Below are 26374 nucleotides of genomic sequence, written 5' to 3'. Positions count from 1 at the left end.
ACCAGTAAGGCAAAAAGGAGGATCTGGAGAAACACAGGCTGGTGGCTGCTGTGTAATTTTTTGTATGGAAGTCCTTCTGTACTTTTAACCAGTCTTTTGCAGTTGCTATATATACACAACTAGTGGCAAAACAATTGCCTTTATTTTATCCTATATTTCTGTCTAAATAATTCCTAACATTCAGTTTGCCTTTTCTAACCTCTACTGAGCATCTGGCAGCAATTACAGGCACTTAGCCGTCCTCTGATTAGAAACAATAGTAGCCAGCAATTACACCGTGTTCTTACTCTCTTTCCCTGAAAGAAGTGAACCTCTTCTGATTGCTGTTTTCTGAAATCTTATGATCCTATTTGATCTTTCCTGGCAGCTATTTATAGATTATTGGCTTCATTTCAGAAACACAGCTCTTCTCTATCATCTTTGGAGTACGTGCTCCTCAAGTGCAGTTGGAGCAAGGTAGCGGGCTGTTTGGAAAGGTGGTCAGCAGATGCAGTACGTACTGCCAGGCAGGCCACTGTTTTGGGAAAGCATTATTTTTACTAGTACTTGTCAGAAAGAAATCTAGTCATGAAATACTCTTTCATCCATGGGACTCCCTCTTAGGTACCGGGGCTAAGAGGCGAAGCCAGAAGAGAAAATTGCACTTTTTCTACAGAAAAATAGAAGATTGAAGTCTTTGGTAGTCTGGAGTCCAGAAATTTTTGTCGTAATGCAAAAGATATGAAGCACATAAAGCTAGGTATCCAGTGAAATGTATAGAAGAAAGGAAAAAAATAGGAGTGACAGGCATAAGATGTCAGAGCAGAAACAATCTCTTTATGGTCTATCTTACTACCTGTGACTGACAGATAAGCTTGAAAGAGTTTTCATATTGTGCCATCGATGTAGTTTAAGTCTTTATTGAATTACACACAATTGTACAGTTAACATGCTGTCCCTGAAGAATAGCCACAAGCAGGTTGAAAGCTTATGAGTAAGATTTAGACTTGATGGAAGAATTTTTCTTTTTTATGATGAGGGTGTTGAAACACTAGAAAAGGCTGCCCAGAGAAGTGGTAGATGTCACATCCCTGGAAACATTCAAGGTTCAGTTGGACGGAGCTCTGAGCAATCTGATGTAGTTGAAGATGTCCCTGCTTATTGTGCAGGGGGCAGAGGGGGGGTGGGGTGTGTGAACATGATCTTTAAAGGTCCCTTGGTTCCAACCCCAACGATTCTATGGTTCTATGCTAGGTTATAGTGTTACCTTTACTGGCTCTTCAAACTGTATGTTTAAGTATCTCCTTATTCATGAGAAAAAATAGCTTACATTTACTGTGTTGTGTGACTTAATCTTGTGTTTTAAAGATTGCTATTTAAAAGGTTGTTTTTCATTATATACACATAAGGAAATATATATATTATATCTATACACACACTAGAGATAATTGCTGTATACTTTGGTACTTTTGTTTTTATTTCAAAACAAGCCCAAAAGATTTCCATAAAATTAGGGTGCTTTGTTTAGATCCAGACTGATCACGCTCACTGTCCTCAGATGAACAGAGAACTAGTCTTATTTTAGCATGAGTCAGCAGCTCATTATCCATATAATTTAAATTGTAATGAATTTACTGTAGGATCTATCATTACTTCTACCTGAGTCTGTAGCACTGGATTTTGCAAAATTCTGGTCATTATTGTTTCCCATTGACTTGGCGTTGGAATGAGGCCTTGAGTGAAACAAACTACTTTTCTACTCTCTACATTGCTTTGTAGTTACAGTACTTTGTAAAATTTGATATTTTTCTTCCCTTCTACGGTTATGTCAATAAGCTCTGTTTCTCAGCTCAAGAGAAGGCTGTTGTGTGCTTCTGAAGTGTAATGGGTTGGAAATTTAATGTCAAAAGAAAACAAAGTAATGAAAACTGACTGCAGTAGCAATTCAAGATTCTGTGGTGTGTAACACTTACAGAATCAGTCTGTTAAAAGACTGTCGAAATCTTCCCAAAAATAGAGGGTTTTACGTCTGGGGTTTTAAGTCTGGTGTAAACCACTTTTTTGCTATTAACTTGATCAAAACTAGTCATTTCTACAAAGAAAGGATAAAAATTAGTTTCTCCTGCCATATCACCAGTGCCTTTTGTGACAATGTGTTGTATTTTCATTTAAGTGAACCTCTTCTTAGCATCTACAAAAGAACTATTTGCAGTCCCCCTCCTTTTCTGTTGAACAAGTTATGTGTGTAGTTAAAGCATACTGAAGTAATACTTGTTTCTACTGGGAATGGGAATCATAGAATGTTTATGACTTTTTGTTTGCACTTGTATAGTTCCCAACACTTGCTGGTTTTCCATGCCATGAGACAGGAAATTTAAATGTTACAAACATGAAAGAAATGCTACTGACATGATGACTGATAAGCAATGGAAACCAAGTTGTATTCAATATTCAAAAAATATTGTTTTGATCTTCAGTAGTCTCTCTGGTCCCCTTCTGTCACTCATTCCTGTTTTGTTGGGTTTTTAGTTCAATATTTCACAGCCCATCTCAGCTTATTAGGATTAAATACCTCTGATTTGTAGGCATTTAAATGTCAGCCTTTCTTCAGTCCTGTTGGTTTAGAAATCTGTTCAACAACATTAGCAACATACTGTTTTGCTGGTAAATAGAAGGTAACATTGAGTAGGGTCAGTGCTTCCTGGAAAGTCTTCATTTTTTACTCAAATTCCAGCAAGAAGCAGTGGGTGATTACAAACTGAACAAGAATAAGCTCCAACATTGTGGCTTGGTGTATTATGTTTGCTATAAATTAGCAAGTAACCAATCTGATTTCTTGCCTGTCAGTCTGACAGTGTCCGTATGCACCTCAGTTTGTAGGAAGAGGATATGTTAGTGCTAAGAACTTACTTTTAATACAGAGTCATCCCAAATGCTGACCTGCACACTTTCATTTTGAAAGGATCTAGTATGTCTTTAATTTCTTAGGGCTGGGCCAGTTTTGAATTTATGTTATTCTTTCGGACTGCTACTTAATTATAGGAAAGTAGCTATGTAGTCTTCTAGGATAGTCAGAAGCAGTTTTCTACTTTTAGAGTTATTTTGCTGTCAGAGTCTTTCCCCAGCTTCTACCTTGTTGGTAATACTAGCATTAGACACTAGGTGGTAATCGTCTTCTGGTAAGCTTCACTATGTGAAATGTCTTTTTTTTATTGCTATTTTTGCACCACTGAAAGACTATAATGCATTTATTTCAGAATCAAAAAGGTAATATTTTTGTTTGCTTAGTTTGTGTTGAGTTTAGTTGGATACAAAATCCTAGAAGTTAGTGTGTCAATAATTGTTTACCTAGCCATTACCTCAGCTGTTGTGGTTATTGTAAAAGCTGAAAGGTCATTGCTTGTTACAATTTTCTCAGAAATATTAGTATGTAAAATTTCTTACTTAGTTTCACATATAGCCAATTGACATCATCGTGTCATCATCCCCCCCATCTTCCCGTCCTGTCCCGTCCCATCCCGTCCTCCCCTCCCTTCTTTGTGGAGAGTAGTTCATTAAAATACCTGTAGTTATTGTTGCCACGATTTAAATTATAAATCATGTTATTTTAATCTGAAATTCTTTGGATGATCCCCATTTATTTATGTTTTGTAGGCAGATTTTTGAAAATCTTTTAAAATAAAGAGGCTAAGTATGTAAAATATGTATTCCCTAGTAGATCTTACTGAAGCAATACCACAGTTACTGCTGAGGATGTTGTTAAAATCATATATCTATATATATGTTTTGACATATTTCTGTATTTCTCAATGTAGAAAATGTGAAACCATTCATGTTTGAGGACAATGTTGGTTTCACATGTTTTTTTCACTATTTGCCTCCAGCTCCTGCTAAAAGATAATGTCCACTCAGTGCCAGAATGGCCTAGTAGATGCTTTTTGCTTCCTTATTTAGGAACTTGAAGTAGCTGCAGGGATTGCTGCAGAGGGACTGCAGCTGAGTGAGAAAGTTTTCCTTCTCTGCCTATTGCTCGAGCAGGTCAAGACCCTTGTTACCGACCATTTCTGAGTATCTGGGTGTAGCAGTGGTCCATGAGAAGGGACAGTGGAACCATCAGGACTGAGAATGGGAAGGGGAGAAGTCATGGTCAGTGTTCTTCAAAGAAGGAATGTTCCCTCCCACCACCCTCTCGCAGGTGACAGATAGGAAAGACATCCTTCTGCTGCTGCCCTGTCTTGAACAGAATCTCAGGCTTGGAAAGCAAACAAACCCTCCAAAACCCCACAACAAACCCCAAAGTCCTGAGAAGCTTGTAACTAAATGTAGTTGTAAAAATCTTTTTAAAAGACCAGTGCTTTCCATAAATATTATATAATACATTACTTATGCCTTCATGCTATTGTAAGAACTTCAGCACTCAGTCAGAATTCATCTGCAATGAGAAATAAAGCTTTCAAGTGATTTAATAAGCAAGCCAAAGAGCAATAGAATTTTTTCTTCCTTAAATTTTCACATTTACACCTATAAGTTCTCACTCTAATAGTATTTTGGCTACATTATGGATGCTGTTAGTGCTAGTTATCAGATGAAAACGTGTAACAGAAGGGAGTGTATAAATCCTACATTTTCCCCTGGACTTTTTTGCTGTAACACAAGGCAGTAATAGAAATGAAGTAGCCACAGTCAAGTGAAATAGCCTCTACATCTCTTGGTGTTTCTCTGTTCCTGGTTGCTATGTAGCTCTGATATTCATCAATATCACGTGTTTGAAAATGGTGACATGTAAGAAATGAAATACCTACCAAATTTTTTTGTTAACTTCCTTATATTCTCTATATCACTTCTGTAAGTCACCGGCCAGATTCTATTCTTGTGCATATGTTCAGTTGAAAGAGAACTAGGATTATGAACAGTTTCACTTGAATTTTTCTGTAACTCCTTAGTACTTGTCTCTAATTGTATTTAGTATTCAATGAAAAAAAAAAATCAGCTATGCTATAATTCTGACTTAAGTGCACAAGGGGAAGTGAGAAACTCCTGGCTTCTGAGATGTAATTATGGCTTTGTTTATTAGTGGAGTATTTTTGTGAACTTGTTTTTTATTTCTATTATTATTACTTATGCCTTGTTTTAAGCCACCTGTAAATTGTGTATTTTAATGGATTACTATTTATAGATTTTTTAAAGTGCAGTCTAAATAAGAAAAAATTACTGTGTTACAACAGAATATACTAAGGGCAATTAACATCATTATTTGCAATGCAATTAATGCTACTTGCTCAGTTTACAGGGCTGATTCTAGTTTTACCATCTTATGCCTGGCCTAAGCCGCCAATCTTGTGTCTTTAAAGTAACAACTCACAGTTGCTAGGTGAGTGTCTGTAGTACTTGATTTTTGAGCAAGAAACTTTTTACATTCCTGGTTGACAGATGTTTGGGGCAGGGGAAAGCAAAAATGTTAAGTTCTGCACAAGCAGTCCAGTAAGTTTCTTACCAGTAGTCCAGGTTTCATTTTCTTGATACATGAAATGTAAAGTCTTTCAGGAACATAGAGGCTAAACCTTTGGTGCAAGTATCAAAACAGAAAGAGAGTTTTAAAAGCTTCAAACCAACTTTCCGACCTATGAAACTAAGAAATGCAAACTAAATGTCACCCTATGAGACCAGAAATGTTTTTCTGAAACATTCTCTTGCCATTTTAAAAACATTTCATTTAGCGAAAATGTGATTGCGTTCTTTTATATCTTTGCAAATATTGATAGTATGTTTGCAATGAACATGACCTCAGACTTTGGGTTCTTCTTTTTGAAAGATTTTATGGAAGGAAGATTGAAGTTTTTTTCTGGATTTAATAGAGCTTTTAATCTGAATGAGGAAAACAAAGGTAGAAATAAATGGTAGTATTCAGGGTAGCACAAGCACAATTTTTTCATTAAATGGTATTGAACATTTTCATGTATGTTGTATTTGCCTTAATATAAAAAGGATATTAAGTGAGCCTATTAAATACGTGCTTATAGCTACATTTTTTTCTCACTTGGAAAAATAATGTGTATTTGCCCAGTGAAGTTTTTTTTCCTTTTTTTCTGAAAAAGCTTACTTTCTTCATGAAGATACAGTGGCTGGCTGAATTCTGGACTTTTAAGACAGTTGGCAAGCTTGTGATCTTTAGATGCAGCTAGACTGGGCTAAACTGTAACTGTTTTATTTAAATTACTCTCATTTTTGATCCATCATAGACTTCACTGATTGCTAATTTTATTAGCTTCTCTTTTTCCCACTCCTGAGAATTACTGTCCATCCCACAGCCTTCTACATACTCACGGCCCCTAGCTAGTAATTGCCCACAGACTCACACTTGGCAAACAGAAACTGAAGCACTGATTTTTTTCTTCAAGGTTTTACACTGATTTAGGAGGTAGCTTAAAATAGCAACAATGCATCAGCCCACAGGTTTGTAAAACTCAGAGGGAACGGGAGCTTTGTGGGTGGTTCTGCACAAAGGTTAGTTTTAAAGTTTGGCCCTGGCTCCAGGCCTGTTGCATTCACTCCAGTTTATGGCCTGCATAATCACCGACACCGAACTCAGGCAGTCTGTTAACACAGCAAGTAGTTAAAGAATGGCAGCTAACAAACATCAAATACTCTGCTGAGGCGAGCAGCTCGAGAGAGGACGCCTTCAACACCGGGGCGAGGGGGAGATCAGCGACCAGGAGCCTCAACTCAGAGCGACGAGAGCCACCGAAGGAGCCTCAAGTCCTCGACAGGACCTGCCCGGGAGCCGGCAGCTCAGCTGACGAGAGCGAGCAGCTGACTCACACGGGGCGGAGCCAGGAGCAACGGCGGCACCAGCCCTGAGTGGGTGAAAACCTGACCCAGGGAGCGCGGGCAAGCTGGGTGGGTGGAGGGAGTTTGAGAGGGCTGGCGGGCGCTCGCCGTAGGAGGAGGGCCAGGCCTGGGAGGCTCCTCTGGCTGCCCCGGCTGCGGCCAGCGTAGGCACCCACAGGGAGCCGATGAGAGGGGAGGCTGCAGTGCAGAGCTCGGGGTGTAGAGAGTGCCTGCACTGGTCTGGTGAGGGGAGGGTGCACAATGGGCAGGGCTGCACTCGGTGCTCCCTGGTGGAGGTCCTCCTGCAGCAGGGGCTGAGCTGCGGGATGCTGTTAATAGAGTGCGAGATGTCAGGGAGGCTGAGAGGAAGCAGGAATGCCTGCTCCAGGCCCAAACTGTGCAGGGGCCTCGAGCTTCACCTCTACCTCATGAAGGAAAGAAGGAGGCCGTTAACCCAGGGAACCTGGGAACTAGTAACAAAAAAAAAAAAAAAAAAAAAAAAGGAGGAAAAGGACAACCAAAAGCAAGGCGCTTCCCTCTAAATCCCCTGTCCCCACGCAGAACCGCTTTGCTGTCCTGCAGGGGGCTAATGAGGAAACGCACTCGCACCCGAAACAGCCGGCTGATGCCCTGGTAAAGATCTCCACTGGTGCTGCCAGGAAAAAGCAGCGGGTCGTAGTAGTAGGGGACTCTACTTTGAAAGGGACAGAAGCACTCGTCTGCCGGCCAGACCCCGTCTCAAGGGAGGTGTGCTGCCTAGCAGGGGCACGGGTCAGGGATGTTGCAGAGAGGCTGCCTGCTCTAGTAAGTCCCACGGACTATTACCCACTCCTGGTGATCCATGTGGGTGCTGGGGATATAGGTAGTAGTAACCTGGGGAACATAAAGAAGGACTACAGAGCTCTGGGGGAGGTGGTTAGGGGCTCTGGAGCTCAAATAGTCTTTTTGTCAATTCTCCAGGGTACAGGGGAGGACCTAAAAAAGCTAGGAGGATTGGCCAGGTTAATAAATGGTTAAAAGGGTGGTGTCATAGTCAGGGGTTTGGGTGTCTTGAACACAGGACGCATGTTTCTAGGCCAGGTCTAGTGGGGGCTGGTGGAGCTGGTCTGATATTGGTAGGAGGCTTGCCAGACTGGTCAAGGAGGCTTTAAACTAAATGTGTTGGGGGACGGGGGCATCATTCCATCCCAGCACACCCAGTCAGTTGCCAGCACCTAGAATAAATGCTTGGAGCAATGTAGAGATATCCCAGCCACTGAGCCAGCTTCATTTGGAGCTTGGCTCAGATGCCTCTATACAAAAGCCCATAGCATGGGGAAAAAACATGGTGGGATGGCTCCTATGACTGGAGTGTAGGAATGGAAGGTTACAGGCTCTTTAGAAAAGACAGGCCTGGCAGGCGGGGAGCGGGAGTTGCCCTTTATGTTAGGGATAGGCTGGAGAGTATGGAACTCTGGGGACAGGTGATCAGTTAGCAGAGAGTTTGTGGGTCAGGGTTAAAGGGAAAGCAGCAATGGGAGCTATTACTGTGGGGATCTGTTACAGACTGCCTGATCAAGAAGAACCTGCGGATGAAGCACTCTATAGACGGATAGGAACAGCCTCACACTCACAGGCCCTTGTTCTCATGGGGGACTTCAACCACCCTGACATCTTTTGGAAGGACGGTACAGCCTGGCACATGCAATCCAGGAGGTTCCTCAATTGTGTGGAAGGCAACTTCCTTCTGCAAGTAATAGAGGAGCTGACAAGGAGAGGTGCCATGCCTGACCTCGTGCTCACCAACAGGGAAGGGCTCGTTGGAAATGTGACGCTCCAGGGCAGCCTTGGATGCAGCGATCATGAGATGGTTGAATTTGAGATCCTCAGGACAGTGAGAAGAGCGTGCAGCAAGCTCACTGCCCTGGACTTCAAAAGAGCAGACTTTGGCCTCTTCAGGAACCTGCTTAGTAAGGTTCCATGGGATATAGCCCTAGAGGGCAGGGGGCCCAAGACTGTTGGTTGATACTCAAGGATCACCTGCTACAAGCTCAGGAGTGTTGCATCCCAACTAGAAGGAAGTGCAGCAGGAGGGCCAGGAGACCTCCTTAGATGGATAAGGAACTGCTGAGGAAAATTCAGATGAAAAAAGAGGCTTATAAAAGGTGGAAGCAAGGACAGGTGGCATGGGAAGAGTACAGGGATGTTGTCCAGGAAGCTAGGGACCAGGTTAGGAAAGCTAAGGCCCAGTTAGAATTAAACTTGGCTAGGGATGTTAAGGATAACAGCAAGGGATTCTATAGGTATGTAGCGAAGAAAAAACAGACTAAGGACAACTAGGAGACCAGTAACGAGTGGTGTCCCTCAGGGATCTGTGTTGGGACGGTCTTGTTTAACATCTTTGTTGCTGACATGGACAGTGGGATTGAGTGCGCCCTCAGCAAGTTTGCCGATGACACCAAGCTGTGTGGTTCGGTTGATATGCTGGAGGGAAGGAATGCCATCCAGAGGGACATTGACACGCTTGTGAGGTGGGCTGATGCCAACCTCATGAAGGTTAACCATGACAAGTGCATGGTCCTACATCTGGGTCAGAGCAATCCCAGGCACAGCTACAGGTTGTGCAAAGAAGAGATTCAGAGCAGCCCTGCGGAGAAGGACTTGGGGGTGTTGGTTGATGAGAAAATGAACATGAGCCAGCTTCAGTGTGCACTTGCAGCCCAGAAAGCAAACCGTATCCTAGGCTGCATCAAAAGGAGCGTGACCAGCAGGTTGAAGGAAGTGATCCTGCCCCTCTACTCTGCTCTTGTGAGACCTCACCTGGAGTATTGTGTGCAGTTCTGGTGTCCTCAACATAAAAAGGACATGGAACTGTTGGAACAAGTGCAGAGAAGGGCCACGAGGATGATCAGGGGACTGGAGCACCTCCCGTATGAAGACAGGCTGAGAAAGTTGGGGCTGTTCAGCCTGGAGAAGACAAGGCTGCGTGGAGACCTCAGAGCAGCCTTCCAGTATCTGAAGGGGGCCTATAGGAATGCTGGGGATGAACTCTTCATTAGGGACTGTAGTGACAGGACAAGGGGTAACAGGTTAAAACTTAAAGAGGGGAAATTTAGATTAGATATAAGGAGGAAATTCTTTCCTGTTAGGGTGGTGAGGCACTGGAATGGGTTGCCTAGGGAGGTTGTGAATGCTCCATCCCTGGCAGTGTTCAAGGCCAGGTTGGATGAAGCCTTGGGTCAGATGGTTTAGTGTGAGGTGTCCTTGCCCATGGCAGAGGGGTTAGAACTAGATGAACTTAAGGTCCTTTCCAGCCCTAACTGTTCTGTAATTCTATACATGCTACATGTGTTTGGTAAGTTGTTTATGTAGTAGGTGTATTACATCAACTTGGAGTCTTTTAGCTTTACTGACAAACTTTGATATGTTTCACCTCGCAACTGAGTTTTTATCTTGAAATGGGCTGTTTCTTCCCTTCTTCTGCCTAAGATTTCTTTCTACTTATACTTTTCTGTCTCTCATTCTTTTGAGTATGCTTATAAACACATCCTGTAACCCGTATGTTTTTTTGTCATATTTGCAGAATGTTGGTGTATCTTTAAGCTTTAGCAGATAGGAAGAAATATCATACTCCCACTTACAGCCCATATGATACATTTACCAGACATTCACTCAAACGATAGCCTTTAAGTCTACATTTCTTGTGTCTGTTCTTGACATATCAGGAGCCTTGTCTAGAAATTTATAAATGCAGAGTCATTTCATACTACAGCAACTTCGATATAATTCATTCATAAATACTATCCAGAATTTCAAGGCTTTTCTGATGGGATGTGTAAATTCCAAGTATGTCAATAAAAGATTAATGTGAGCTTACTTAGCCCATATGTAGCTCAAGAATGATGGGTCTGACTCTGCTCATTATCTGACAAAAATGGAGAGGGATGAATATCTGACATAAGAGCAGGAGGTCAAGAAGAGACTTAAGATGGTGTTTAAATACTTGCTTTTCTAGAACATGGAATTATGCATAAGTGATAGGTTTAGTACTAGTGTCAGCTATCTCAAAGGCCTGGAAGTACAGACAGGTGTTGAAACACAACAGCAAGATCAGCAGGCTGCGCTGGACTAAGCAGCTGTTTTTCACAAATACTTTGTCTAGGACTGTGATAATAGAAAGAAGCAGCAGCATGAAGTGGAGGAGGGATGGAAGAGGACTGGCATGGGTGTCAAGGTACCACAGGTGCAGGGGAATAGGCAAGTATACCTCTGAACCAACTGGTATTTCCGTTGCTGAGGGTTTGATGGGGGTGGGAGCTGGGTGGATTGAAGTCAGGAGAAACATCAATCCACTGTTGGAAAAATAGAAGTCTAGGTTCTTCTTGTTCATTCTTGTAACAAGTATATGGAGCAGGAGAGGTATACTTGGGAAACAGACAGAGCTTTCTCTGTGGTGACAGTAGTGTACAGTGTCTTAATTTATATTTTTACTCAAGATGGAATTTTTAATAATTTCTGCAGATATTTTTATTTCTTATATGCGAGTTCCAGAACCCTGATAAATCTTAAGATAATATTTTAGTCTCTGTAAACCAAATATAATTACTATAATCAGATCCTTCACATCATGAAACAGAATACAGAATGAGGATATCGTCCTAATTTGTTTATTTTCTATTGAACTATTCTTAAAGAGAAGCTATGGGAAAAGCTTATCATTTGTTCTTGGTTATTCTTCAGACTATTCATTGACTATAAATTATGTAAGTGTATTCCCAGATGTACTGAAAAACAAAAGATTGCCTCACCCAGCAATGAGAGGTTGTAATTATAAGCTTAAATGACATTATAGGCTATTTTTCCAAAGCATTTCCTCCATTTTTTGGAGGAGTCATTTTGCTAAGGATTCATTCCATTAAGAACTTTGCTGTTGAAAAGTATCTATCGTCCTTAAATATTGCCTGGTTTTCTGAAACGTCTTGCAGACGGGTAAAATACATAATTCTTTTTCTCTCCTGAAGAGCATCTTTAAATGGGCTTAAGCTAAAAAATAGCAATGTACATTCCATCCCCACATCAGAAGCTTAGGGAGGAAGAATGTTGTCCTTATTACAAAGTATATGGAGAATTCTGCGAAGGTAACATGCAATTGCTCTAATTCAATTTTGGATGGAATACCTAAATTTTTTTACTCAGAATAAAGGATGTGGCATCTTTATGGAGCCTGAAATCATTAAAAGTATGTTTAAACTCTGAATACTTCATTTACTTCAACAGGAAAAGATGTTTGCTGATCATGCTCTGGAGCTTTGGAAGGTCCATCATTACCACTGAAGGCTGAGTTCCTAGGAGAGATGATGCAGAAGGTTGTAATTTAAATTGAGGGAACATACCAGTAAACAAGCCACATAATGAAGGAACAGGAATGAGGCAAAGATGGAAACACTGGGAAAAGAGAAGAATAGAAGTATGGGAGCAGAGTTGGAGTTCTGTGGGACTTTTTAATATGCATTTGTACTTACCAAAGGATATTAACTGCCAAACTTTTATTTTTATAGGAGGTTTATGGAGACTCATCTAAGAACAATTCCAAGTGATGCTTTTTCCAATCTCCCCAACATCTCTAGGATGTAAGTTCTGTTTCTGATATTATTCTTTTAGCTCTGTTATTTAAAATCACTTTCCTTCTCCAAAATTCTTTGTGTAGAATCTTCTGAAATGAAAATATTCTTGCACCTTTACTACCCCACCACTTATATTGTAGAGCTGCAGGTAATAACCCCATTGTTGATAATCTGAACTAACTATAGGAAGGCATAGTAAGTATTTTTGGATAAGAGCACACCTGTATTGAAGTAGATGTGATAAGGACATAAAACTTGCAAAATATGAGAAATGGTTTCATTCATAACAAATGAACATATTCTATTGCTGGTCCTGGCTAAAAAATTGTTTCCTGCTCCCAGCATCATTTGTGATTCATTTCATCAGAGACTCTGGGGTATTTCTAGACTAGGGATGGACATTAGTATTTGTGTGATATGAGACTCCATTGAGTCACTTCTTTGTGTGTAAACACATGCACGGATACAACCTACATATATGCACAACCAGCAGCCTCTACCTATTTGCTTCACATCAAAATTTGTCCCATTGAAAGTAGCTACCCTTGCACTGCACTGCTCATCAATGTCAGCAATCTTGAGACAAAGTTGTCCCATCTTTGTTTCTTCTTCTTGGGGGTTGGTCCATAATCTATCAACCTGTGCATGGCTATTTGATGTAGGGAACTTCTCTGCCATCTCCCAGTTCACTCCCTAGAACCAGAGAGTCATGTAATTTAGAAGAGTCCTCTGAAGCCCTCTAGTCCACCCTCTGCTCAAGGTTGGGTTAACTATGAGGTCCAGCCAGCTTGCTTAGGACTTTATCCAGTCTGATGTGTGCACTGTCAACTAAAGTAACTACCTCTTTCAGAAAGAGGCTCACAGTTTTCTTGCTCAGCCTTTTATTACTAATGCAATATTCTCTGCTACTCTGTAACTCTTCTTGTTGACCCTGACATTCCTTGCAAGTTTCAACTTGAGCTGAGCTTTGGCTGAATGGCTGAGATGGACAAATACTTAAGAATTTATGAAACAGGACTTTGGGGGGACATAAAGGTCTGCCCAATTACATTTTACAGTTTCATCCAGGTATATTGAAATAATGAATTTCTAAAATCCGTATAAGTAACTGTTCTAGAATATCTGTGGCCTCATTTACCATATCAGTTTAATCAGATAGTGTATTATTTTATTATTGGGGGTGGGGGGGAGAAATGTCCCTAATATGATCTGTAGTACCATATATAAACCCAATAATCTTTGTTCAAAACAGAGTTTTAGTAAATGTAGAAAGATGTCAACTCTTCTTTGGCTTCCAGTGACACATAATCCATTGCTTAGACAACTTCAGATTTTAATATTCTCAAATGGTAATATTTATGAATTTGTAAAAGCCTTGCATTTACTGCCATATGCAGATCTGCTTCAAGTCCTGTGTTCAGGCTCTTTCTGAATGGGCAGTGGCGATTAAAGTGTTATCTGCAAACAGACTTTCTCTAAAGCTGTACATCTGGTGTTTAAGCTATGACTGTATTTGCGATGGGTGTTGAAGGCGTTCTGAAATCCTGCAAATTAAACACAGCTGGTAGGGAGAAGAGGTGCTGAATTGTAACATGCCTTCAAAATGGGAATTTAAAGATGCTTTCCCTCTTCTTCTGATATAGCTCCTTCCAGTTCTGATTGATTGCTGTGATTTTTATTTCTTACATTTAACATGTTGTATTATGTGTTAATTAACCAGAGCCCAGAGGTTTTTGGAATCACTCTGAACACTTGGAAGTAAATGCTTATGCAACATTAATACACATTTATGTTTGACATTCTTGTCTCATAAGTCATTTTGAATGTATCTGTGTGGGGTTTGGGTGTTTACCTAGATTACACTAAAGCAAGTAAAACTACTCATTTCCCTGTCATCAGTGATGATGTGGTTTAATTAATGTACACAAATACATCTGATAATGAAGCAGAAGTGTGTTAACACACAAAATAAACTGTTTCCTCCCCACTTTTGTCCCACAGCTGAAAGTTACAAAACTGTAACTTCATTAGTCCCAAGCCAGGCAGTATAGTGGAAGTGTGACATGCAGTGTAGTGGGAAGGGACATGGTGGCTGTAGGGGTAAGGGATGGGTGGCAGAATCCCCACTGCCGCTCTTCTGCCTTTTCTCATATGTGAGAAAAAAACACTTGCCTGCCTAAGGTGATCCATTTTAATCAAGGAGCACATGAAGAGTACTCCTTCATTCCCAGTCCCAGCAGGAGGATGCAGTGTTTGTTTATTATGCATTTTTTATTTAATATTCTATCAAGCTGGTTTATATACAGCTGTTTGCTACACAGAACAACTTTTTCTTAAAGTGTCACTGATATAACCTGTCTTTTGGTACGTTAAAATGTAATAATTAATTTTCTTTTGAGACTGAAACTCCAGTTTCCTGGGCAATAGACATTTATTGCTTACAGGAAAACAAAATTAAAACATCTCACATAAACATCTACCTGTGCAATACTCAATCACAGGGTACAGACTGGAAATACTTTCTTTATTGTATCCCTCTTTTATTATCTTCCACCTTCTTGGAACAGGTAAATAGCTTTGTAAAAACAGTATTACTGTAGAAAGAGAATCTGTTGGTCATACAATCTCAACTAGTTACTTTTCCAGTATCTCTTCAAACACTGCTAAATACATCTCCCAAAGTGACCAATAAAAATTAAATCTCATGTTAGAGGAGTTACAATTAGTTCAGGTAGTATGCTTCTAGCTCTATTCTGGAGAGAACATAAGTTCCCTTGGAAAAGTTAGTGGTATTAGTCATCTGCAAGCTTTTGGTGCATTTGCTGGTCACAAAGTATTCTTTCCAATTATTTAAAACATATTAAATATTTTTTAATATCAATTGAAAGAAAGATTTATCTTTAAAATTTCCACCAAAAAAAAAAATCTGATCCATCACTGATTGTAATAAAAAGCTCTCCTAAGTTAAACGGTCATATTTCAATTTGCTATTTATTATTATTAATTCTAATACTGTCATTGGAAAAATAGAATTAAAAAGGAGATGAGGCATATGATACATTATTTCTATTTATTATTACATTTTATTTGATTTTGACATCTGTAATTGATTCTACTCAATTTAATAATGATCAGGTTGCTTAGGGTGTGTTTAACCACGCAAAACATTAAAAACTATATTGAGTAAATAACTTTGATCAAGAGTATCAAAAGTACTTAAATATTTTAATATTAATGATAAATACAAAGAGAGCAGTCAAGTTATTTTAAAAGATCTATAGATTAGAAATGATATAAAATATTATTAGAAAAGTTATTAAAATACAAGAATGCATCTTTTAAATGTTATTCCAACATTAAGAAATTTTAAAACTAGAGATATTTTGAAGAGAGAGTTCCAGTATTATCATCCTCCTAATGATGGTGGAGCGACTCTAGAACTGTTTTCTCATGTTTCAGTAGATCACTAGTGGTACAAATACTACTCAGTCTAAACTGTGTGCAAGTATTTCTTAAGCCTGGTGTCTGGTTTTGCTTCTGAGCCACTTTACTCCTTACATCCTTTTGACATTCACTGTAAGGCTAGAGTTTCTCTCTAAATTAATGTCAGAACACGTTATTTTTTCCTCAGCAATATCAAAGGTTGCTCTGATGATGTTTCTCTCTAGAGAAATTGCAACAGTTGTTTGCAATGATGGCCCAAGGACCATCTTTGCTTCTTTCCTTCCTTTTTATTAATTAGGTACAGATAAATATGCCAATTTACCTGAGGCCTAGATCCCCTTAGAGAACTCCAAGGTGATTTTAAGTGGGGAGAAGGAAAGAAATATGATTCTGAAATATGAAATACGGATGTTTGCTTTTGTTGCTTAATAGCACGGTTGTGGTTTTTTGATTTAACAGTATTCTGCAGTATACTGTGCATCTCAGGCATCAGTCAAAATCAAAATCCTGTTAAAAGTTCTTTCCTAAGACGCTGTCTGTGTATCTGGAAATGTCATGGCAGTTGGATGAGAGAAATAAAATAGTATGACAGGCAGTAATGATGGTTTGCCATGACCTGAGACTTGTTTCTTTCCCTGTTTGATGGTGTTTAGCTATATCTCCATAGATGAAACACTTCAGAGTCTGGAGGCCCATTCCTTCAACAGTTTAAGTAAAGTCACTCATATGTAAGTATTGTACATAAATAAATGAATATAGTGATAAAATAAATTCGTGGATGTGTGGAAATAACATCTATCTCTGTCTCTTTCTCTCTCTCTCTCTATATATATATATATAGATGTTTGAGCTATCATTCTTGTCTCCTTTGTAGCTGAATATTCCTTTTCCCATTTCCTTTCTCCGTGATGTTGAGTCAGTCTCTTTTGCTTTGACTTGTGCTCTCTTCCCTTACATCTTTTGGGATCCCTTGCTTTCCTGTATCCTCCAATAGAAGTGTAAGAAAGTGCAGTGAAAATTACATGTGACTACATTATGAGCTCGATGGCAAGTTGAAATAAACTGATAACTAAGAATTACTTTTGTCAAATTACTGAAGGTAAGTGTAAAACGGTAATATAAACACCAGAAATAAAATCAGAAGGACCAAAGCACAGAGCAAAATGGCACTAGCAAGACATGAAGAATAACAAGTAATCATTCTGGAAGTGCAAAAGTAAAATGAAGAGCGTTTATCTGGTTATTAGATGCAATGGGAATGTTATGGACAAAGGCTTCTGGGAAGTGTTTTTATACCTTTTTATTCTGACCAGTCCTCACCAAGCGGTGTACTAGGGCAGTTACAAAAGTGGTAGGATATGTGCATCCACAGAGTTCTTGTCATTCAGCAGTACCCTGTCAAAATGAGAAGTAATGTACCGAATAGAGCTTTACGGGATCCATCCTGTATCTTCCATATTTCTGTTACTGATCCAAATGAGGGAATGGAAAGCATGCCAGTGTTGTAAAGCTCAGTTAAGTTGAAGCTTATCATATTTCAGAGATTTGTGCTTGCAAATATTCCATGGGAGAGCACTGCCAGTCATCATGGGTCCAGAAAACATTGTCAGAGAGGAAAGACCTCTGCGTCCAGAAAGAGAATATACCAGAGGCAGATACATCTTTTAAAGCTGTTGCAAGGGGTGAAAGCTACAACCCATTTTCCACACTGATGTTTGACAAAGCAAAAGCAATAATACCTTTAAATTAGACTAGGCAAGGTTCATGTTAGACTCTAGGAAATATTTTCATATGGCTGGCATAAGTAAACCCTAGACTTTTCCGTGTCATTGGAGACCTTTAAGGCTGTTTAATCAGAAACTCCATACAGCTATTTAATCTTCACTCAGAGAAGAAGATTGAACAAGATGATCTCTTAACACTGCTCTATTTTCTGTTATTTTTTCTCCCTTTTACTTTACACAGTGTGAAATAGAAAGGTTAATAAAAATGAAAGAGGTATCATTACTGTTATGGAGAGAGAACAACTAATGTTGGAAAGTGGAACTACCTGTCCTAAAAGTACCTGACAGGCAAAGCTAGAAGTAGAGTCCAGGATCCTGGGCCCTAGTTCAGCCCAATAACATGCTCCTGTATAGTATTCCTGAGTCAATTTCATGGGAAGGCTTTGGTGTGATAAGAGTACATATCTTTGGTTATAATGCCATTTCCTCTTCTACAGATATTTTTTCTAGGCTTCTTGTCTTTATGTTCTCTCTTCCTCTTTCTCAGTTGTTGTGTCTTTAGGATTTCCTGTTCAACACAAATGAACAATGAAATGTTTACCAGCAGCCCATTTTATAAGAAATGAATAAAGTATTTGGTACTATGCACTAACAATTCCTCATGTAGTACTTGTGGTTCACCTTATTAGAAGTTAAAGATAAAATGCTCTTGGGTCATTGCAGGATTCTTCCATGCAATATGTAGTGTAGTATCTTGTCTGTTTTAAACTATATGGATAAAAAGGCTTCAGAGGATGGCTTGAGAGATAAAGGCTAGCTGGCTAAATGGCTATTTTCTGTTCTTCCTGTATTAGATTCAAAGTGGAGAATGGACTAGAAAAATCTCCCTTGGGATCTTAATTAATAACACAAAACTCATCTCCTTCAAAGGGTAATGTAATGTAAGCCTTTGAATATCATGAGCTCTTCCACAAAATGCACACTCCAGGGAGACCTCACCAGGGTGACATCACCTTTATTATGAGGGTGGAGACCTCACCAGGGAGACCTAACCCTTATTATGAGGGTGGAGAGGCCCTGGCACAGGTTTCTCAGAGAACCTGTGGCTGCCCCATCCCTGGCACTGTTCATGGCTTTAAGAAATGGGTCTAGTGGAAGGTGTCCCTGCCCATGGCAGGAGGTTTGGAACTAGATGATTTTGAAGGTCCTTTCCAAACTTAACCATTCTAAGATTCTGTGATACGATATGATTCTATGAGTAGTTTGAAGGAATGGTGGATGGAGCTCTGGTGTTGCCAGTACCTCCCAAGGCACTGTGATGTGCTCTGTAGCACTGCCTAAAGGGTTGGCAGAGAATATAAGCAGAAGCCTTTTCTCTTGTCGTCTTCAAATCTCTAACTACCCCCAAGGCATGTTTATATTCCTACCTGGGAGGAGAGTCAGTGCCCCTTGCCATAGCCTGCCTTTGTCATGGCTCCCCTGAAGTCAGGCTGGAGCACACCAGTAAGGTGCAAAACCACTGCTTTATCTCCCCCATGCCAGAACACAGGCCTGGATGTGCTGCCAATGCTTTAGGAAGCTTCAGGCCCAAGAGTCAGCAGAGCTAATCTACATGCACAGCCCCTACGGCACAGGTGGCCAGGAGGGCATGGTGTTCAGGGAATTTCCTGAACTGCTATGCAAGAGTTATGGTAATGTGGCATCCTTATATTTCTCACAAGGCACTACCAAAAAAAGAACTGTACATAAATATAATATATATATATATATTATTTTTTGTAAGAGCCAAAAATACTACCCAGGACAAGACACCAGAACTTTACTCACAGAAGCTATAGGCAAACCCCAAACCTTTGCAGATAGCCCACAAAGAAGGGGCTACCACTCAAAATCACTTCCCAGATTTTTAAAATCTGTTTGCAAGTAAAGCACACGTATTTTTTAATCAGGGAATATTCAGGCATCTGGCAGATTAGACAGTTGCATATGAGCTGTAAAGAAAGCAATTTGTAAGTGTGTTTTTCTGAATGGCTTCCATAACTTCTCTGATTTGTTAACACTTATCATTGTTGGGTTTGATTTATTTTCCAAAGAACAAGATTATTCAGGGATAAATGTATATGTTGTGCTATGCATTTCTTTAATGTTCTCCCAAATTAAATTAAACATTTGTTTAATGTTTCTTCAATTCTTGCATAGTATTTTTGCTAAAATAATGCCAGGTAAGGACTATCTTAGGGTATTTTAAAGAAGGTTGAAGTTACTCTATCAGTTTGTAAAAGAAGTAATTTCACAGAGTTTCATTTTCACAGGTTGTTTTTCATGGATTTTTCATAAAGTGCAGCTTTATGTAAATATTTTTTTTTACCCTAAATTAATCTTATACACACAGTTTAATTTTAAAAACATTTAGTTTTAAACATAAGAACTTCTTAGGAGAAAAACTAGTGTTTGTGGAAGGGAGGAACTAATTGCTTTGGCTTGAGTCAAATGTCATGTGAATAGGTAGCCTGTGTTCTTCATCATCCATGTTTGCCAAGCCTGTTAGAGTGCTTCAGCTTTGATCTTCAGCGCTCCACTTTCTTCATCCTTATTCAGTTTATGTGCCTTATCCCAACTTTCTGTTCCTTCCAAACCTCAGCTCTCTTTAAGCATAGGTCACATATTTATGAAACAATGCCTGTCAAGTGCTGAGCAACTTCTGCAAATTAAGGATCCTGATCAGCTGCTGTATTTCAATGGCCCAGATCTCATTTTGGTCATAATTAATGACAAATTCACAGTCTATGAAGACGAAAATCAGAGCCAAGATTCTGTGGGTTTTTTTCCCGCAGTTGTGTTAAATTGGTGTCACGATGTTTTCTTATTCCTTTTGTTCTTACCTTTTTTAAGTATGTCTGTGAGACATACTTAACATCCTTACAAATTCAGAACTGTCTCTTCTGTACAATGGCATACGTATTTCTTTTTTCCAGATACACTTGTGAAAGTATCCGATTAGCAGTCAACGTCTCTGTGTACTTGTCTTACTAGTGGCGGTGCAGCTTGGTAGCATTACACTAAATAAAAAGCTTTTGTAATCAGGTCATTGTTTCTCAGGAAAACATTCCTGTGGAAGGAACCCCAGACAAATTCACTCTTTTCCCCTTCTCTGTGTCTCGCTCATGCTCCTTTGAGATCTCTCCCTACTCCCTTTTCGTCCTCACTTCAAAAGCTCTCTCCTCTTGTGCAACTACACAAAAAGCCTTCTCAGCATTTGGGAACAGGGCCAAAGGTTATGGTTCAAGTGACCTGCGCTCATATATGCAACATCATTTGGAGGGCTGGTGGGGGATCACTCTCAACTCTGCAGAGAGGTGGAGCTAAGGGCCAAGGCAGCTTTGCCAGCCTCCAGGCCAGGGCTGCACTTCCCTGGCTTGGACAGCTTGCAGAGCCAGGTTGTGGGATATGGTGCTGCAGAAAAGAGAGGTGATATAATGGGAATATCTGAGATGCAACTGGAGAGGAAGATTCAAGAGATCTGGGGGACAGCTGTATACCTGCAGGGAATTTCAAGGCACTGAAATTTTGTGTCATGCACAAAATCTTAAAAGCTGCAGTCTGGAGGCAGGGAAATAAACAAGACTGTCAGGAGCCTGAGCCAGTTTTCCGGTACTAGCAATGCAAAGGCTTGCCAGGCGCATGCAGAAGAAATAACATTAACAGTTTGGCTGTAGGGGGAGCATAAATGGAAGTATACTTACAAGTGAGAGAAGCCGATGAAGCTATAGCTTAGTAAGTCTAAGAAGGTAGAGACAGATCCCTCCAAAAAAGGCCTGATCTGAAGTATTTCAGAACTGCTGACCTGGATATCCTTAGTCTTCAGAGGTATCTCAGCATAATATGATTATACTGGGACTCTATGGACAGATTTGGTATTTCTGGATTCTGGGCTTGAACAAACCCAGGGGTATGTTGATATTGCAAAGGAGGCATGAAAGATATGTCTGGTAAATGAAATTCATACACCGTTTAAGCAAACATGCCTTTCAAAATGTTACTAAAGTCATATAGGATGCTGTGTAGCTTATTAACCTTTCTAGAAGTTATCTAGTGAAATTACGTCTCAGTAATTAATTCACTAGACTAATATCTGAATAATTATTATTAGTTTCATTTTATATTAATTTGGATTTCGAGCTAAATATTTATGTCTTTTTAACTGAATATAAGTTCATAGTTATTTGTAAGTCTTGATGCAGGATTTTCTATCAAAAAGTGACTTTCTCTGCATATCTACCAATTCTTAATTGATTTAGGTACTTTTAAAAATAAAGCAGAAGCTCAATAGTTTGTAAAGTAACTTTGAATAATTTTGTAAATATGCCACAAATAATTCTGTTATCTTGTAGTTAGGTAGAAACATCCTTTTTTCTTACAAGTATATCTAAGTAATTTTAGTTAGGACTGAGAAGTGAAATATTTATTCAGGGCACCTTTTGCCTTTCTGCATCAGTGGTCAACAAAGATGCCTATTGTCTTAGGTTTTCTTGTATCTTTAAAGCACTTTATTCCCAGAATGACTCAGAATTGTTACATTGCTTTTGGATGCAGAATTTAAGCACTGCATTCTACGATTAAGTTGTATTTATAGGGTGTGTCAAAGTTCCACTTCAAAAGTCACTTAAAATCAGCTCTCACAGACACTTAGATACCTTGGAACTAGCCTACTAGATATTTTTAAGTTCGCTCTTCGCCTTTATCTGCATTTTAGGCAGCTAAAACTACTAATAGTTTTCCTAGAGTTACTTTTGAAAGGAACTCTAACTTTCTAAATCTGTGGGTTTCAATAATTCCAATTCACCAATGCAAATATAAATACAGTATATATTAAAGCATAATTCTTCCATAATTGCAGTATTACCAATTCAAGGAAATCAAACAGCAGGGACATAAATCTTTTCTCTTATGTTCAGTCGAATCATATTGATTTCTTCATTCACATTATTTAAGCTTTTCTCTGACTACAGTGCCAACTGTCTCATCTGGCAGTTCTAAATCTTTTATTCCCAGATTAATTAGTTTTTCATTTGCCTTTGTTAAACAGCACATGCCCTCTCATGGCCTACTTAATAAATCAGAATCCGATTGAATCTCACTGCACTATTTTGTGCTTTCAATTGTGCTGCAGATTTTGAATTCTTACTTTTAGTACCCTCATCCAAATCATTTATGCAGAATACTATGAATAGCAACAAGCCAAAACCTTATGACTTTATGGTACTTCGATGCATTATCCATTTCCAGGCTGAAGGCTGATCTGAAGACTGCCTTTCCCTGGAATATTTGGCCCACTATCTAACCAGGGGGCTCATGAGTCCAGCTTTTTAAATGTAGTCAGTGATGGAAAAGCATGTCAGTTAAAGCTGAGCAAATACCACTGTTGGGAGTGTGATAGCTATAGAACTAGTAAATTAATTTGAGAGAAGCAAAAGACATTGAGAAGACGTCTTTTACATACAGAAACAGTACTGTTCAAAGTAACTAACAGATATAAAGAATATTTTAATACAGCACTGTAATTGCAGTAGTATAACTATTAATTACATCAGTTTAACATGCACGTAATTCATCACTGTAATATTGATTACTCGGCATGCATAGTGGTCTTGAGCTAGTGCTGGCCAGTACAAAAGCTCATTGAAGGAATCAAGTCCCTGAAATTTCATTTTAACATTGCTGATTTCTGTTACAATAAATAATTAAATATTAACAACCAATGTGGTGATGTTCCTCCCTTTATTTACAGTGAAATTCGAAATCTCAGAAACCTGGATTACATAGATCCAGATGCTTTTAAGAACCTCCCACTTCTGAAATATCTGTAAGTATTTAGCACCTATAACAAGTTGGCACTTAAGCCTCACGGATGACTCTACACTATAGCAGTTTTCTTTGCATTTCATTTTGGAACTGATTGCAATGTTTTTTCCTGATGTTTTATTTCAATGACAGAAAGCCAGCTAGGGTAGGGGTTGGAACTTAGACTATGTTTGCAAGAAAGGAAAATGTGTGCACAGTTCATCAGTAATTTTGCCATTCTTCTCATGCATTAAATGTCTGAAATACACTAGGGTCTCCTTGGCAAAATTCCACAGCTAGCTTTCTTCTTATGGTAAGTGTATTTTTTTGTATGGAATACTGGGAAGAAGGGACATAACAGAGATATACACGTATTTTATATTTACTATATATTTACAAAGGAGTTTAAAGCATACCTGTCAGCTAAATGTGAAAGACCATCTATAGACACTTGATTTAATGTAATCTCTGGCAGAAAGAAATCCTGAAGAATTTTCTGTATTCCCATGACGTTTCTGAAGAGCAGCACAGAGTAGACAAACCATGAAATTCTAAAATTATAGCATAGGAAAGAGAGATGAGAAAGAATATCTTCTGTGATTGAGTAATGTTTAGAAGACTTTAAAAAGGGGGGTAATGGTAAGACTCTGTTGTGGGGGTACTGGTGAGAAGGAAATATTTTTTCCTATAGATCTGAAAGCAATATAAAGAAAGAAGTTAAAATAATTTCATTTCAGGATAGCAGTTTTAAAAAAATCGAGAACTATATTTTCTTATTTCCAACCTATAGGAATTCAGAAATAAGGGACATTAACTGTATTTACATTTGAAAATATCTTCCCCTTTTAAGCTCTTAGCCTCAATGAAAGATAGTGGATTTGGGGGTCCAGACTATTGTCTGAATCTCTCAAGTGAATCCAGAGTTATGAGGTTTTTTTCTCACCTCATAGGCTACTTCACTCCACAGATATGCTCAGCTGCCTTATTATTCTGTATTTCCATTTTTTAGATGCTATAATTTACCATAAATCTGGTATTTTGATTTTTTAATTGTACTTGCATCCTTATATTTTAGACAGTTGATTATAAATTAATTGATTTACAATAGGGAGGATGAAATAACTATTCTGAACTGTTGAATGTTTTAAATACATTAGTTGTTGTTGTTCAGTAATCCAGTACATATAATTCTGTTTCTTCTCTTTTTCAGTGGTATTTTTAATACTGGACTCAAAGCATTTCCAGATCTCACCAAAATCTACTCATCTGATGTGAACTTTTTACTGTAAGTATCTGTCCTCACAGATGGTTAAAACATTACCATCCTCAGATCCCAAGAAAGCCTACAGTGAAGGTTTCTGTCTTGGAGAAAAACATGAAATATGTCTGACAAAGCTCTTCTCCAGCTATATTTCAATCATCATTAGTACCAAACCTGGAAAATGACAGGTCACATAGCACTATACACTGGACCTGGATGAAAGACATAGATACACAAATGCATTTCTCTTGAATCAGCCAAAGCACACAATACATAACTTCTACAATCCCACATGTACCTTCTGACCTGAGATAAACTAAACAAGTTATTCTATGCTTTTATTTATTATGAAGGCAGAGAACAATTATAATAAAATTGTTCTGGAGAAGCTCTGTTGGGCAGATGTTTGATTGTGATGTTTCATCTCCTTTTTCAGTGAAATTGCAGATAATCCTTTCATGACTTCAGTGCCTCCAAATGCTTTCCACGGGCTTTGTAATGAATCTCTAACTCTGTAAGTTCTTCCAGTTTAAGTTGCAAGACAATTACCTCTCAAGCATATGGTAAAATTCTTTTAAAACCCCAAATTACCCTTGTCCTACTCTAGTAGTTTGTAACAAAGAAACACCATAGACAGGCAGGATCCATAATCTAATTTGCCTAAACCCTTTACTTTAACAGTGATCTGAATCAGCCCTACTGCTTTTCTTTAAACTGGCTTGACCAAAGTGGTTTTGCTTTTGTATGACCCTGATGTCAGTAAATGGTTACATTGGAGAACAATCAATGGGAAAAGGTTGCAGATTTCTCCTTCTGTAAAGCTACAGGATGGTTAGAACTGTGTCTAACTTTTCTGCAGCCTAAGTGGCACATACGGTGAAGGCTAATGCGTGGCAAATTTCAGAAGAGTCATATTTGAAAAATTGTTAAATAAAGTTCAGTTATGCAAGCCATACTTGATGTTAACTAGAGGAAAGGGTGGAGGGGAGTGAAAATGAATATCTGAAAAGTCTTTTCCTACCTAAAAAATTCTATGACCTGAACTAGGAGAAATTCTTAAAAAAATTAAAAAAAAATAAAAAAAAAATTCCTTTCGCTCTAAGGGAGCAAAAGAACGATTTGTAAAAAGTCAGGCAGGCCTGACAGAAAAATCCTAGCTATTTTGCTGGGTATTAGCTCCTTTAGCCTTCCTTAATCAGTCTTAGCAGAATTTTCTTTGGGTTTAGTTTGAGGGTGAGAAAGTTATAGCAGTGTGTTTTAGTCTAGTTCTATCTTTGCTGTAAAAAGAAGTAGAAGATGGCACACCTGCCACATGTGTTCTTATTCAGCTACATTCAAGAATGCTGCTGGGCATTTGTTTCACCTTGTGCTGTAATTGCTGCTTCTTCAAGAAATTTAAAATTAACCCGTCCATAAATGTGCTGTTGCCAAGAGAAATGATCCATACAATGTTAGGCATTCCAGTACTGAAGCAACCAAAAATACCCCCCCCCTTTTTTTTTTCTTTGCTTTTAGCAAACTCTACAATAATGGTTTTACCAGCATCCAAGGCCATGCTTTTAATGGGACAAATCTGGATGCCATGTAAGTAACAGACCATTCTTTTCTTTCAGGAAAAAAAAAAACAAAACCCAACTCTCTGTGCTTGTTGTAAGCTCTTAAATATTTGTCTTATTCTAGTTATTTTTAAGTAG

General features: G+C 38.9%; 1 protein-coding gene across 1 annotated transcript in view; it reads left to right on the top strand.

Annotated features, from left to right (window-relative positions):
* Positions 1-26374, top strand: part of TSHR (thyroid stimulating hormone receptor) — a 54878-nt gene that overhangs the window by 12050 nt on the left and 16454 nt on the right. The window contains exons 2-7 of the mRNA XM_057428538.1: positions 12345-12416; positions 16508-16582; positions 23367-23441; positions 24630-24704; positions 25117-25194; positions 26196-26264. Of these exons, the coding sequence (XP_057284521.1) occupies positions 12345-12416; positions 16508-16582; positions 23367-23441; positions 24630-24704; positions 25117-25194; positions 26196-26264 (444 nt within the window). The remainder of the gene's footprint in view (positions 1-12344; positions 12417-16507; positions 16583-23366; positions 23442-24629; positions 24705-25116; positions 25195-26195; positions 26265-26374) is intronic.

The sequence above is a fragment of the Pezoporus wallicus genome, unplaced genomic scaffold (assembly GCF_028554395.1).
Source record: "Pezoporus wallicus isolate ANWC-B61680 ecotype Strahan unplaced genomic scaffold, APGP_CSIRO_Pwel_v1 contig_3486, whole genome shotgun sequence".
Taxonomy (NCBI): Eukaryota; Metazoa; Chordata; class Aves; order Psittaciformes; family Psittacidae; genus Pezoporus; species Pezoporus wallicus.
This window is presented reverse-complemented; position numbering and strand designations above follow the sequence as displayed.